At 44.6% G+C, this 15,913-nt stretch overlaps 1 protein-coding gene across 1 annotated transcript in view; it reads left to right on the top strand.

Moving 5' to 3' along the window:
* LOC132395957 (cytosolic arginine sensor for mTORC1 subunit 2) overlaps positions 1 to 15,913 on the top strand; it is a 187,261-nt gene that overhangs the window by 136,074 nt on the left and 35,274 nt on the right. The window contains exon 3 of the mRNA XM_059973194.1: positions 13,433 to 13,626. Within this exon, the coding sequence (XP_059829177.1) occupies positions 13,433 to 13,626 (194 nt within the window). The remainder of the gene's footprint in view (positions 1 to 13,432; positions 13,627 to 15,913) is intronic.

Below are 15,913 nucleotides of genomic sequence, written 5' to 3' on the forward strand. Positions count from 1 at the left end.
TTTCGTGGACGTCTGTGAAGAACAAGAATTTCAGGATGTACGTTGCATACATTTCTCCGATATGGAATGGAACTGCTGAACAATTGAATAGCACCATGGATGCATGCAGAAAGGGCACATTGCTTACACACACACACACACACACACACCGTATAGTTCTTGAGGAGGCAAGGTTCTAAGGTTCCCTGGCCCTTGAACAATTCCCTCTGCCACACATGTTGCCAATGTCAAGAAATCTTGCAGCATCAGATAATTTCCCTCCCGTGCTGGGAAACGCAGTAATGAATGTCTGCCAGGGTTGACGTTTGTCAGTTTACTGACAAGTTTCCATGACTGAACACAAGGAGCCATCTTTTAAAATAATCAGGCTGCATTATTAATTCATGGAGCCATCTTCCAGAATATGTGATCATATTTCCCATCCTCGCTGGAACGGTAAATTATTCACCCACAAGTACTGCATTAATTATCCAGAGAACTTACCGCTAAAGAAAGTGAGTGTGTCATTGTCAGCCACAAGAGTGATGTGTTTAGGCTGTCGGGTCCATGACCTGAGGGCACCTTAAAGCAGTTCACCAGCCATGTGTTTTTAAGTGTAATTCTCTTATGAGAGCACACAGAGCAGCAGATTGCACACAGCCGGATCTCAACAGGATCAAGAGAGAGAGAGATGACTAATATTAGGTAGGTCATTGGAAAAGCTCCCTTTAGACCCAACGTGGGACCTCTTGCGCCCAACATGCCCGGAGAACACTTCATTTTAAAGGGAGGCTGCGGCAAACGTTCAGCCATGGTGACGCAAACCAAATACATCTTGGCCACTTTATTAGCTGCCTTCTACACCTAATGAAGTGGTCACTGAGTATATGATCATGGTCTTCTGCTGCTGTTGCCCATCCAGTTGAAGGTTCAACGTGTTGTGCATTTGGAGATGCTCCTCTGCACACCATTCTTATAACTCATGGATATTTGAGTTACCGTCACCTTCCTGTCAGCTTGAACCAATCTGGCCATTCTCCTCTGACCTCGTTCATTAACAAGGCGTTTTCACCATGTTTAATTTTATTCTTCACACCATTCTCTGTTCCCAGCCTGGGGTCCACAGACTCCCTTGCTTAAAAAAGCAAGGCATGGCATAAAAAAGGATAGGAACCCCTACTCAGGAGATGGGTGTGCGTGAAAACCCCAGGAAATGAGCAGTTCTGAGGTACTCAAGTTACCCCGTCTGGCACCAACAATCTTTCCACGGTCAAGGTTGCTTAGATCATATTCCTTCCCCATCATGATGTTTGAACAACTGAACCTCTTGAGCATGTCTGCATGATTTTATGCATTGAGTTGCTACCACGTAATTGACTGATTTGATGCATGCATTAATGAGCAGGTGTAAGGCATACCTCAAAAACACATTGGCACTGGCCACCGAGCACTCAGGCGTGAGCAAGGCAACAGCAAAGACGCAGACGTGCAGTACTCCAGACTACACGTTCACCCGGTATTCGGCCTATCACGGGCTCTATCTCTCCCTAATAAGGGAGAAAGTGGTGTCTACGTTTCATGGTGAGAGGGGAGACATAACAAACAACTCGCTGGTTTACAAAGTTAAAAGTCCATTGCGTTGCTTTTTCCGAGCTCTGTGCTCAAAGATCTGGGGTCTCTGGGCACACAGCTGTAGATCTCCCGTCTCCCACGAAGCACAGGTCTTCTGCTCGGACACTGACCTGCGATCCCTCTGTCTCCAGAGCCACGAAAGCTTGGTCCTCCGAAGGTGAGCGGAGCTTTTAGGCCGAGCCTTTGATGTGTCGAACAATGGCCAGTTGTGAAACCCTGAGAGCGGGTCCCATTCCTGCAAGAACCAAAGTCAGCGTATAACTCCAGGTCAGGGTCTTCAAAAGAACTCTGAAAGGGAAAGATAGAGATATTAAAGATGGAAATAGAGTTGTTTCCGAAGGTGAAAGCAAAGGAGTCGCCGTTAGGCACCATTAACCCTCCTAACTCGGTAATCCTGTGGTGCATCCAGCTTATGCAACCAATGATGAATTTTCACAACCGGACTGCATTCACAGTTATTTTCTCTAATTGAAATGGCACCTTATATCAAATGGTCAGCTCCTGGAGCGTAGCGTATTCCCACAGCTGTCAGATTTTGTGGCAAGCAGAACATAAAACTGGTGGATGGATTTGCTCTACTGCAGATCTGTACAATAAGATGCATTGCCATGATAGTTAGGATGGTTGCTTGCACCAACAATCAAAATCTGATCAGGAATTTGCAACCAAGCTGTGAATTTTAAAAATAATCTTTTATATCAAGTGAAGATTGGACATGAAGGCAATAAATTAAGTTTAAGGGCAAAAGCTCTGCTTCCAGTTGAAAACAACAAAAGAAAATCTGCAGATGCTGGAAATCCAAGCAACTCACACAAAATGCTGGAGGAACTCGGCAGGCCGGGAAGCATCTATGGCAAAGAGTACACTGGGAGCGGGATCTCCCAGTGGCCATGCATTTTAATTCCACTGTCCATTCCCACACGACATGCCCATCCACGGCCTCCTCTACTGTCATGATAGGGCCACACTCAGGTTGGAGAAGCAACACCTTATATTCCGTCTGGGTGGCCTGTTGGCATGAACGTCGATTTCCCAAACTTCTGGTAATGGCCCCCGTCCCCCCTTCTCAATTCTTCATCCCCTTTCCTGTCACTCACCTCATCTCCTTGTCTGCCCATCGCCTCCCTCTGGTGCTCCTCCCCCTTTGTCTTTCTTCCATGGCCTTCTGTCCTCTCCTATCAGATTCTCCCTTCTCCAGCCATTATCTCTTACACCAATCAACTTCGCAGCTCTTTACTTCATCCCAGTTTCACCAATCACTTTGTCTTTCTCTCTCCTCTCCCACCACCTTCTAACTCTGACTCCTCATCTTTTGTTCTCCAGTCCTTCCACTGAAAGCTCGGCTCCAGGAGTACTAACTTGGAGACGGCAAGCACAGAATAGGGACATTTTTTTATCAATAGTTTATCACCCATACAGTGGCTCTCGCATGGCTGCAACCACTTCACAAGGCTCACTGATCGGTCGAGTGGAAAACTCAACAGCTCCTTCCGAAGTATTTACTTGCAAGTGCTGACTTAAGTGGGGGGAGAGCTGGGAGCAGGGAAAAGGCAGGATGGAGTGCTGGGATTGGGGAGGAGTCAGAATGAAGTGCTGAAATTGGAGAGCGGTCGGGATGGAGTTCTGACACCTTGGGTGGAAGTACTGGGGCCAAGAAAAAGACAGGATAAAGTTTTGGGTTTGGGGAAAAGTCAGGACAATAGAAGGTCCAGTTGATTTCTGCTCCTTCTGCCACAGTGTTACGTTTCACAAATAGAACAGCCAGCTTATAAGGAGCAGCCTCAATGATGTCTTCAAGGATCACTAAACTATGGCGGAGCATTCAAGAAAACTATCAATTGCTCTCAACTTAGGCTCTCTGGGTAACTATTTTAATATCACTGGAGTTCATTTTGTTAAATCTTTCAGAAGGAAAGCTAAATGGCCAGTGAGTGGAACAATTTTAAACACATACCTTTTACCGCACAAGATCAGGTTGTGAAAACTACCTGCAGAATATATGTTAATTCCAATCCCCTCGCAGTCCACAAGAACTTTCCAGAATTCCTGCCGTCATCTAGGGCCACCGTTCAAATTCAGGCAGCAAAATAAGAATTAAAGACCGCAAAAGGAGTCCCATAGTTCAGCGCAGAACGGAGTCGTTGGAGCACACCAATCTGAAGAGAGAGTTCTCACCCAAAGGCAGTTCTTCCTTTTGTATTTGGGCTCGTCGCCGAGACCGAGGAGTACCCGAGGTTCAGTTGTTTTAAGCACTGTGCCATAGGCCGAATCGAGGCAGCCAGGCCTGGGCAGCCAAGCACACTGAATGGACAGAACTCAATGTTTGGATGGAGATTTAAGCACAGGGCCTTATCGGAAAGGTCAGTTGCAGGCCAAATCGAGGTGGCGGGGTCTTGGCCTCAGAGCACGTCGAGGTGATTAAACCTGATGTTTGGACGTTTATATAGGCTGCGAGCCAGACTGAAAAAGTCAGGGTGTCGTGACACAGGGCGAAGGAGATCGCTGCTCCACGACTGGGCTCTGGAGTGAACAGTAGTCCTCTCTCTGCAAACACTGGTTCAGAATGCTATTTGCTTGCAGTTATCCTCTGCATGATGTGTTTTCTTTTTTTCTCTGCATATTGAATGTTCGGCGGTCTTTTTTTAAAGGGTTTTATTTTTTTAAGAGTGTTTTGAGGGCATGACATGCTTTTTGGCACATTGAGTATTCTACAATCTTTTTCTACATGGGTTCTTTTGGGTTTCTTCGTTCCGTGGCGGCCTGTCAAGAGACAAATCTCAAGGTTGTATAATGTATACATACTTCGATAATGGAACTTTTGAATGTTGAGTTCTAATTATGAGGAAGTGGCCAGGGTGGGTGCTTCACCCACTGGGTGCCTGAATCTTTTTGCTCCTGGGCTGACTGGGGAGTCACGGGTTCTGCTTCAATTCAGCTATTGTCATTACAGGCACACGAACTGACACCCGAGCAGTGCTTCCCGGCGTCCAAACAAAACATGGGTCAAAGTAGAAGTAGTCCTCAAGTCGGTAGCACATTCATAAGAATTGCACAGCTACTTGTCTTCAGGGCCCGACTTGTCACATCGTAAGATCGTGCCAGCTAGACGAAGCTGCGAAGCGTGGAGTTATAATTAAGGTGCCACACCTGGTTACATTTGGGGTAATTGGAAGAATAGCAGTTTAGGCTTAAGATAGTTTCCTAATTGGTCAGTGAATAGCAAAAGGTTGAGGAAGACTAAAAGCAAGATGCAAGATACTGAACAAAACAGAGAAGGCAAACCGTGACTGCAGCCATATTAGGAAGGCAGTTTTAGTCAGCTTTGACCGTAGTTCAAAACTGATACTGATTATTTATAGTTGACTGTGTTCCATTCATTAAATATAGCAGAATGCACAGATTGCCATCCTCTTCAAAGCCATTATTGCCATTTGCTTGGCCGTTATTTAAGGCACCATTTGCTATGAGTATTGACTGATGCTGAAATTAACATGAAGTCCATTTGTGTCATGGCTTTCTTGATTTGCTCTGACACCTGGATGTAATGAACTTGAAAGCATTTGCTTTGGAAAAGCGGATTCAGTTTGCAGTGAAGGATCCATCTGTTTATTGATTTATCCTTCGTCTTCAAAACACCAAGTGGAAGTGTATTTGTTCTGTTGTCCTGATAAGATAAAAATAGGTGAGGGTGGCTATTTGTTCCAATCAAGCTCATCTATCTAGCGACCAGCTGCCTCTTTCATGCTCTGTCTGTACTTGCCCAATAACTGTTGATTCTTTCTTTGCGTAAAGAGTTTTGAGACATACTCCAAAATTCTGCTACCCCTTTCTAAGGTCAATACACATCCCTGGCCTCAAGTAATGGAGACGAGCATGAGAGGGCAACCTGAGGTGTTGATTGTACGCTGGTAGGTCCCAAGGGTAGGCCTGGCCGCTGTGCTTGGTGCTGAGGGAACGGAAGGAGACAAAGAGCAGGCTGGTTGGTTCAATACCTGGGTCCATGGACCCCTTGCTTTATGGTATTGGTCCATGGCATAAAAAAGGCTGGCAACCCCAGCTTTATATTTATTAAATGGAGATGTTAGAAACCGTTAGCAAAGGAGGGTTGTCAGAGGTTGTAGCAGAGCATTGATAGGATGCAGAACTGGGCTGAGAAGTGGCGGATGCACTTCGACCCAGATAAGTGTGAAGTGGTTCATTTTGTTAGATTGAATTTGAAGACAAAATATAATAGTAATGGTCAGACTCCTGGCAGTGTGGAGGATCTGAGAGATCTTGGGGTCCGTGACGATAAAGACACTCAAAGCTTCTGCGCAGGTTGACAGTGTTGTTAAGAAGGTGTATGGTGTGTTGGCCTTCATCAACCATGGGATAGAGTTCAAGAACCATGACGTAATGTTACAGCTATATAAGACCTTGGTCAGACCCTGCTTGGAGTACTGTGTTCAGTTCTGGTCACCTCACTACAGGAAGGATGTGGATACTGTAGAGGGAGTGCAGAGATGTACAAGAATGTTGCCTGGATTGGAGGGTGAACCTTATGAAAATAGGTTGAGTGAACTTGGCCCTTTCTCTTTGGAGAGACAGAGGATGAGAGGTGATCTGACAGAGGTGTATAAGATAATGAGGGGCATTAATCTTGTGGATAGCCAGAGGCTTTTTCCCAGGGCTTGAAATGGCCTAGTTTTACGATGCTTGGAAATAGGAACTGAGTGGATGTCAGGGGTAAGTTTTTCACACAGAGAGTGGTGGGTACGTGGAATGGGCTGCCGGTGGATATAATAGGATCTTTTAAAAGCCTCTTAGATAGGTACATAGAGCTTAGAAAGATAGAGGGCTATGCACTAGGGAAATTCTAGGCAGCCTCTAGAGTAGGTTACATGGTCGGTACAACATTGTGGGCTGAAGGGCCTGTAAGGTGCTGTAGATCTATATGTTTCTATGTAGCAGGTTATTAAGAAAAATGCAAAGTAATCAGGCAAGGTTGACACAATTTGAGAATTATATAGAGATTCAGCACTGAAGGCCCTTCTGCTCACCAAGTCCACCCCGAGATCAGACATCCATTTTTAAACTAGTTCCTTCCCAGATTCTTCCACAATTTAGCGTGGCCTCCATACCTATCAAATCCCAAATGGTTTTGGAAAGTGGGAAGAAACCAGAGCTCAATCAAAGGAATTACACGCCAGTTTCATGCAGACAACACCCGTGTCAGGATTGCTGGAGCTCTGAGACAGAAGCTGTACCAGCTGTGCCTCGGTACCACCCCGAGTTTCTTTGAAGAAGTAACGTCCTTTGGATAAAGGAGAACCAGTGTACTTTGATTTCCAACCGGCGCTTGGAAGATACAATATCAAAGGCTGTTGTGATTAAAAATGAATGTAGGAGGTGAAGCATTGGTGAGAGTGCAGGACCGGCTGGCAAACAGAAAGTAGAGAATAAGCATGAAGAAATCTCCCTCTGGTTGGCAAGCTGTAATGAGCTCCACAGGGACTGGTGTTCAGGCCTCTTTTTCATATCAATGACTTGGACGATGGCACTGACAGTACGCTTGCTAAACTTGTTGGCGGCACAAAGATAGAATGAAAAGTGAGTGTGAAGGGAACTTCAGGAGGCTCCAAAGAGTTGAGGAAAGATTAAACAATTGTGCAAAGGTCTGGCAAATGGAGAATAGTGTGGGAAAAGAGAGATTGACTATTTTAGCAGAAATCTCAACACTCATCTTCTCAACATTAATGCTCCACAAGATTGGGTCCTCAGTTCCCTACTCTACTCCTTGTACACTGCGTGGCCAATTTCTGCTCTAACTCAATGGTGGTATCAAGTTTGCCATTGTTACCACCGTAGTGGCTCTTAGCTCAAATAACAATGAGTTGGAGTACAGGAAAGTGATAGACATGGTGTCATGACAACAACCTTTCCCTCATGTCATCAAAACAAAAGAATTGGTCATTGGCTTCAGAAAGGGGGTGGTACACATGCTCCTGTCTACATCAACAGTGCTGAAGTTCAGAGCTTCAAGTTTCTAGGAATGTATCAATAGCTTGCTTTGGTTCAACCATAGAGATGCCGCGGCCAAGGATGCCCAGACATCTTAATTCCTCAGGAAGCCAAAGAGTTTTGACATGCTCCCGTCATCCCTTCCCAGTTTGTTTTTGATGCACCGTGGAAAGCGTCCTATCTGGAAGCATCACCACTCTGCCCCTGACCACCAGCAGCTGTAGAGTTGCGGACGCGGCTCGGCACATCGCAAAGACCAGCCTCCCCTCTACCGACTCTGCCTGAGCTTCTTGCAGCCTCGGTAAAGCAGGCAACATAATCAAAAACCCCACCCACCCCAGACATTCTCTTCTCCCCTCTCCCACCAGGCACAGGATACAAAGGTTTGAGAGCACAGATCACCCGGCTGAGTAGCACCTATCCTGCTGTTATAAGACTATAGGATGGTTCACTAGTATAATAAGACGGACAGTTAACTTCGAAACATTGCTATGCACTTGTACCATGTTACCTCTCTGCACTGCACTCTCGCTATAGCTGTTACAGTTCATTCTGGATTTTGTTACTATTTTAGCTTGTACTATCTCAATGCACAGTGTAATGATTTGATTTGTTTGAACCGTATGTAAGGCAAGCTATTCACAGTACCTCGGTACGTGTAAGGATACTAAACCAATTCCAATTCCAGGAATACAGGTGTTTCCCCCCCCCCCCCACTTTGCAAAGGTAGAGTGTTCCTATGAAACCTTTCTTAAGCCAAAATGGTGTAAAGCGAAGCACCATTCATTTATACGGGAAAAATTTTCGTAAAAGCGAAAATCCTCTTTGTAATGCGAAAACAGGTTACTCGTAAATCTTTTGTAAAAGCGAAGTGGCATAAAGCAAACATTCATAGGAGACACCTGTATTTAAAATGAAGTATGTTATCTGAAGTGTGAGAGATTGGGGAGTTCCAAGGTACAGAAGGATCTGATTTTCAGAAGGCAAATATGTAGTACGGTAAGTAATTAGGAAAACTACAAGTATCTTATCATTTATTGAAAGGGAAATTGAATAAACAAGTCCTGTTTATTATAATTTAAGTTTACACACATATACTGTCAAACATGACGTTTCTCTAGACCAGGGTGTAAAGCACAGTAACTCACAATTACGTAGGAAAGTAAGATTTAAATCTACAAATGATTTCCGCATAAATAAAGAGTATAAATTAAATATTGTGGGGTATAGAACAAATTAACTGGTGAGGCTTTGTAAGAAGGTTTTGCCTCAGCTCATTACCTTACCTTTTTTTAATTGCTTAACTGGGTTTGTAGATATATTAAGTATTGTAAAAGTGAATCACTTCAATTCTCATTGACTTAATTATTTTGGAATACCTCTGACTGTAGGGACACGAACAATTATTCAGTGTCCTTGACAGATTTGACATTCAGTCGAGCAGAGGGCAGGGCTTAGCCAGTTGTTAAATTTGCCCCAGTTTCTTACCATGAGTCGCCGTGGTAACACTGCGGTTAGCGTGCCGCTGTTGCAGCCCGGTGCGTTGGACTTCAGAACTCAATTGCAGCGTCTTCTGTAAGGAGACTCTGCACCTCCTCCCCATGGAATGAGTGGGATTCCTCCCCCCCCCCGCGGGTGCTGCCATTTGCCCCCACAGTCCAAAGGCGTACCGGGTAGGCTAAATGGTTGTTGTAAATTGTTCCGTGATTAGGTTAGGGTTAAATCGGGATTGTCGGCACAGCTCAGAGGCCCAGAAGAGCCTACTCCGCTGTGTTTCGCTAAAAACACTAAACACTTTGCAGGCAGGTATGCTCACACAAGGCCCTGGCACCACAAACTCCCTTGCCATTTAGGATCAAGACATTATGAGCTACTCCCAATACATCTGGAGACACGTCCTGGCAAAGTCAGACATCAGTGATGAAAATCGCCCTTGGTTTCAGTGTGACAGCATGTTCTTTGAAGAAAAGCATGTGTGAAGGCCAAAACCTCAGGCATAAAACATAAAGTACATTCTATGTACTAAGGACAGTGAAAAATTTTGTTTTGCATGCCATCATTACTTAAATTTTTTTTCAAATCAGTACATTGAGGGAGTGCAAGGGAAATGCAATAACAGAAGTGCAGAATAAAGCATTGGAGCTACAGAGAAGGTGCATTGCAGGCAGACAATAAGGGGCAAGACCATGATGAGCTAGATTGTGAGGTCGAATTCATCTTATCATTTCATTGTTTTATAACAGCAAATTGGAGCCTGGTGGTATGTACTTTCTCATGTTTGTATCTTCTACCCAATGGGAAGAAGGAGAAGAGAGAATGCCTCGGGTTGATAGAAATACACTGGACGCTTGGCCAAGGCATCAAGAAGTGTAGACGAAGTCCTTGGAGGGAGGGTTGTTTCTTTGTGACATGCTGAACTGTGTCCTCAACTCTGTGCAGTCTCTTGCAGTCTCAGCTAAGCAACTGGTGTACCAGACTGTGATGTACCTGGATAAGATGTGGTCTGTGGTGCAATATTAAAATGCGGTGAGAGCCAAAGGGGACACCCCAAATTTCTTAGCCTGCCGAGGATGTAGAGGAGCTGGTGTGCTTTTGTGGCCATGATATTTACCTGCTGACAAAGTGAGTTAATGTGGGAAAAGGTGATTTTTGTCAGAGAACAGCGGGGAATCCAGGAGACTGAACAGTCCCAGAACTACTGCATCTAAATCTTCAAACCTTTATCATCCCCAAGTATTTGCTTTCATCTTAATAAGAGGAATAAAAAAGATAAATAAAAACAATGCTGCTCTGGAGTTTTTCAAAACCCATTTCTCCTGAACGTCTGTCCACGAAGTGTGACATATTTGACTTTGCTTGCCTTTTTTGCTTATGGTGCAGTTAGCACTTTTAAGCTAATGGACGTGCACTGACTCGGACCAGTGACTGATGCACACATTATGTCAACCGTGCGGAACTGGTGACCACTCAGTTCACTACTGGCACCTTGTTAATTTTATTTTGAACAATGTTTACAGAGAGAGTATAAACCATTATTAATTCCAGGCTGCAGATGGGCCTGTTCACGCCTGCTTTGACTCTGTCTCTGTCAGGTACAAAGGATAAAAGAAAATGAACGTTTATTTAATACTGAATGTCATGATTATACACTAAACATTTTCTGCATGATTTAGATTTCTTACATTATGAACAGATATACTTAAGTATTTCAGATAGAGGTGAGCAAACTATACACTGCTTTTAGAGAAGATATAGAACTGGCACATAATTTTGGCTACTAAAGCAACATTGGTTCAACATCATCACTCTTTAGGACCTTCCTGAAGCAAAAAGTGTCTGATTGTTCTTGAGAGAGCTTCAAGTCAATCCTCTATAAGAGTTACAAACAAGGGAGAATCTGTGGATGCTGGAAATCTGAGCAACACACACAAAATGCTGGAGGAACTCAGCAGGCCAGGCAGCATCTAAGGAAATGAGCACAGCTCAGGCCAGGGCCCTTCAGCTCAAAACATCGACTGTGCTTTTTATCCATAGATGCTGCCTGGCCTGCTGAGTTCCTCCAGCATTTTGTGAGTGTTACCTCTTTGCAGGTACGTTTTAATTAATGTTACACAGAAGTTCACACCTGCTAGGAAGTATAGCAACACTTCTCACATTTATTTTCTTTAAACCTTCTACGTCCTTGCCTAAAATGACCCAGCTGCTTTGTTTTTGATGCTTTGTGCCTGGGATGTTGCTCTAAGTAGAGTTTTCATTGCATCTGTCCATACATATGACAGTGAACTTGAATTTCTACGTGCACATGGAGTAGGAATCGCCTGTAGAAAAACTTGGTTTTTAAGTGGGATTTCAGACATGTCAAAGGTAAATTTCTTATCGGGCGGTTAGACCGTAAGATAAAGGAGCAGAATTAAGCCATTCAGCGCATCGAGTCTACTCCACCATTCCATCATGGCCGATACATTTCCCTTTTAACCCCATTCTCCTGCCTTCTCCCTGGAACTTTTCACACCCTCACTTATCAAAAACCTATCAATGTCCCCCTTAAATATTCCCATTGACTTGGCCTCCACAGCCACCTGTGGCAATGAATTCCACAGATTCACCACCCTCTGGCTAAAGAAATTCCTCCTCATCTCTGTTCTAGATGGACGTCCCTCAAAAGGTTGTGCCCTTTTCTCCTAGGCTCCCCCATCATGGGAAACATCCTCTTCACTTCCACTCTATCCGGACCTTTCAATATTAAATAAGTTTTAATGATACCTAATAGTTCTTTTTTTTTAACTATTTAAGAACAGGACTCTCGAGTCACATTAACCTGTGACCATCAATTCTCCCATTATGTATACAAATGGTCATATCTCTGGCAGCTACAAGCATGTTTTCAACTTGAGCATCTCCAGTAGCACCGTACCAGACAGTAATGTGTGTGGGTGGCAGATGAACATAAAATCTATCCTGAGAGGTCTTGATTCCACTCTCATCAAGAGCTTCATAATGACTGCACATGCAATAAACACATTAAAGGATCAGTTTATGCCTGAAAAACCACTAACGCTTTGTTGAAGGGTCATTAAACTACACATCCTCATGAAGCTCCTGGAAGTTGGAAGCCCAATAGATTATAGACAGGCAGTACAGTAGCTTAGCACTGAAAAAATGTACATTTGATTCTAGAGTTGACAGTTTTACAATCTATCCTGTAGTAATCAGCAGCAAGCAAACACATTATGTAGGTTTCTGATATTTCAGTATAACTGTAATTAATTAATCTGCACTGTCACGTTAATCTACACATTGGATACATTCCAGAAACTCCAAGGCAGGTTGCTGTTTAAACTTCCTGCACAGAAACATAAATCAAAACAAGCACCTTTGGGGCTGATTTTGACAGGTTGTCCAATGTTGTTTCAAGCTGTTATACTGCGGATTGCTCAGAGGTGGTGGAGAGGTGCAAAACATTGTAATTACAGTCAGAAACAATCTTCTCCATTTTTATGGGCTAAAGGCAGTAAAAACCATCCACTTCGCTCTCTTGGACCAGCGAAGCCGAGAGCAGCCTCCCGATCCGCGCACTTGCACTTCCCACTGCGCACCGCTCGGAGTGGGGCGAGGGGAGAGCTTGGGCTTGCTGCCGCAGGCTCAACAGGGAGGAACAATGCGGGACAAAGTCGACTGCAACAGAAGGGAATGGCTGTAAGATCCAAAGAAGAGTTTAGACGACTTTGCTCCCAAAAATGTTCTCAATCGCTTTACTTGGGTCAAGCTGTATGATCCTCTTACTCTGGAAGACCCAGCCATGCTTCCCTGATAGACTACACCAACACGACTGCCGTAACCAACCGGCCCTTCTTGCCTCTTCACTGTGTTGCCTGTGGCATTGTAATTTAAAGGGTGGCAGAGTGGCAAGCGCACTGGGTTCGATTCCCGCCACTGCCTGTAAGGAGTTTGTACGTTCTGCTCGTGACCGCATGGGTTTCCTCCAGGTGCACCAGTTTCCTCCCACAGTCCAAAGACGTACAGCACAGTTGGGGTTGGTGATTTGTGAGCGTGCTTTGTTGGCACCAGAGGTGCGGTGACACTTGTGGGCTGCCCAGCATAATCTTTGCTGATTCGATTTGACTCAAAATGACCGATTTCACTGCCTGTTTCGATGTAAATGTGAAAAGTAAAGCTAATCCTTATTTTAAGAAATTCTTGGGTTTGTTTTCCAGGTTTTTAACATTTGAAAATACCGTTGTCTGATTGTTTCACAAACTGTGGCACACATTGTGCTTTGATTGAAAGTAATAGCCTGTGTGGTATTTATTTGTCTTTCTAGAACTGCCGAGGTCGGACCTCCTGAGTGTGGCTGATGAGATGTGGCTGGCGTTGAATGTTGTGTCTGGTGGTGGAAGTTTCTCCAGCTCTCAGCCAATTGGAGTCACCAAGATTGCCAAGTCAGTTATTGCGCCACTTGCAGACCACAATATCTCCGTGTTCATGCTCTCCACCTACCAAACAGACTTCATCCTGGTAAGATCCTTTTGCGCCTTTTCCTTGGATGTGCACTGCGCCAGTTTTAACATAGAAAATTACAGCACACTACTGGCCCTTCGGCCCACATTGTTGGCTGATCTTCTAACCTACTATAAGTTCAAACTAACCCTTCCCTCCCACACAGCCCCCAATTTTTCTATCATCCATGTGTCCATTTAAGAGTTTCTTAAATGTCCCTAATGTATCTGCATTTACCACCATCCCTGGCAGTGCGGTCCATGCACCCACCACTCTCTGTGTAAATAACTTACTTCTAACATTCACCCCCCCCCCCCCCAAAATACTTCTCTCCAGTCATCTCAAAATTATGCCTCCTCGTATTACCTATTTCTGCCCTGGGGAAGAAAGGCTCTGGCTCTCCACTCGATCTATGCCCTTTATCATCTTGTCCACCTCTATCAAACCACCTCATGCCATGCCTGAATAGAGAGCAAAAAGTTCTGAGACGCTTGAGACTTTGTTATTGCTGGACTAGTAGAACTTCTACACTTTAAATTACGTTTTTTATGTTCTTACCCTAAATTAAAAGTCTAAAACTTGGACCTTGGGGAGCGGAAAGTGATCAAGTCATATATCATTTAGTCAGACAGTTTTCTAAATTATTGTTAATGGATTATAAACTCATGAGACCATAAAACACAGGAACAGAATTAGGCCATTCAATTCACCACATATGGTCTACCATTCCGTCATGACTGATTCATTATCCTTCTTAATTCCAGTCTCCTTCCTTCTCTCAAATCCTTTGACGCCCTTCCTAATCAAGAACTTAGCTTCAATACACCCAATGACTTGGCCTCTACAGTCATCTGTGGCAGTGAGTTCCACAGATTCACCACCACTTAGTTAAAGAAATTCCTCCTAATCTCTGTTCTAATGGGATGCCCTTTCTTTTCGGAAGCTTTGCCCACTGGAGGAAATATCCTTTCCGTGTCGGCTTTATCAGAGCTCACTGTAAATGAATGCTGTTTTAAACGCTGCCTCTTATAAAAATCTGTGCTCAACCAGGTAGCCTGGGGGAAGATTTTGTGGTAACGTCACAAAATTGCACAAACAGACGTTGTCCAATTCTTTTCTGCGTTTGTAAGTGTTGTATTGGGAGCGTGCGTATAACTCTGTACCCAGGTGCACAGAACTCTCCAGCATGGGATGGATTATTTTGAGAGACCAGGGAGTGGGCTGTACAGAGGTAGGTTATGTAAATAAAGATTACAGATCTGTGGAAGGAGGCTGCACCTTGATGTGTATTTTCAGGACCACAATCCCAACAGCCATTTCAATGCCAGATTTCTGCGTGGACCTGCATCATGCGCCACGGTTCTCACCACCTTCATCGATACCTGTGTGGATGAGTGTGTGCCTTTCGAGACCGTACTGTACATCCCCAAACCAAAAGCCATGGCTGAATCAGGAGGTTTGTAGTCTGCTGAAGGCTAGATCTCTGGCGTTCGAGACCAGTGATCCAGAACTGTAGAGGCACAACCTACAGAAGGATAGTTTAAGGGTAAAAAGCAACTCAGATTGAGGTTAGAGATGGAATTGGATGCATGCCTGCTCTGGCAGGGCGTGCAGGCCATTAATTCCTACAAAGCAAACCATGGCATTATGAATAGCTGGGATGCTTCACTCCCAGATGAATTCAATGCCTTTTATGCGGACTTTGAAAAGGAGAATAAAACAGTGCCTGGATAGATCCCTGCAGCGTCCGGTGATCGTGCGATCTCTGTCTCAGAGGCCGATGACAGAACTTCTTTCAAGAGGTTGAACCCTCGCACGGAGTCAGGCCTTAATGATGTACATGGTAGGGCTCTGAAAACCTGTGCAACCAACTGGCGGGTGTGTTCAATGGCATCTTCAATCTCTCACTGCTGCATTTGGAGTTTCCCACCTGCTTCGAAAGGGTGACAGTCATGAAGAGCAGGGTGAGATGCCTCAACAACTATCACCCAGTGGCACTCACATCTACTGTGATGAAGGACTTTGAGAGGTTGGTCATGGTTAGAATCAACTCCTGCCTAAGCAAGGGCATGGACCCGCTGCAATTGGCCTATCTCCACCACAGATCTGCAGCGTCATTGGCTCTCCACACAGCCTTGAATCATAGTAACACCTACGTCAGGCTGCTCTTTATTGACGACAGCTCAATGTTCAACACAATCATACCCTCAGTTCAAATCAACAAGCTCCAAAACCTGGGTTTATGTACCTGCCTCTGCAACCGGATCCTTGACTTCCTCGCTGGGAGATCACAGTCTGTGCAGAT

This window comes from Hypanus sabinus, chromosome 6 (genome assembly GCF_030144855.1).
Source record: "Hypanus sabinus isolate sHypSab1 chromosome 6, sHypSab1.hap1, whole genome shotgun sequence".
Taxonomy (NCBI): domain Eukaryota; kingdom Metazoa; phylum Chordata; class Chondrichthyes; order Myliobatiformes; family Dasyatidae; genus Hypanus; species Hypanus sabinus.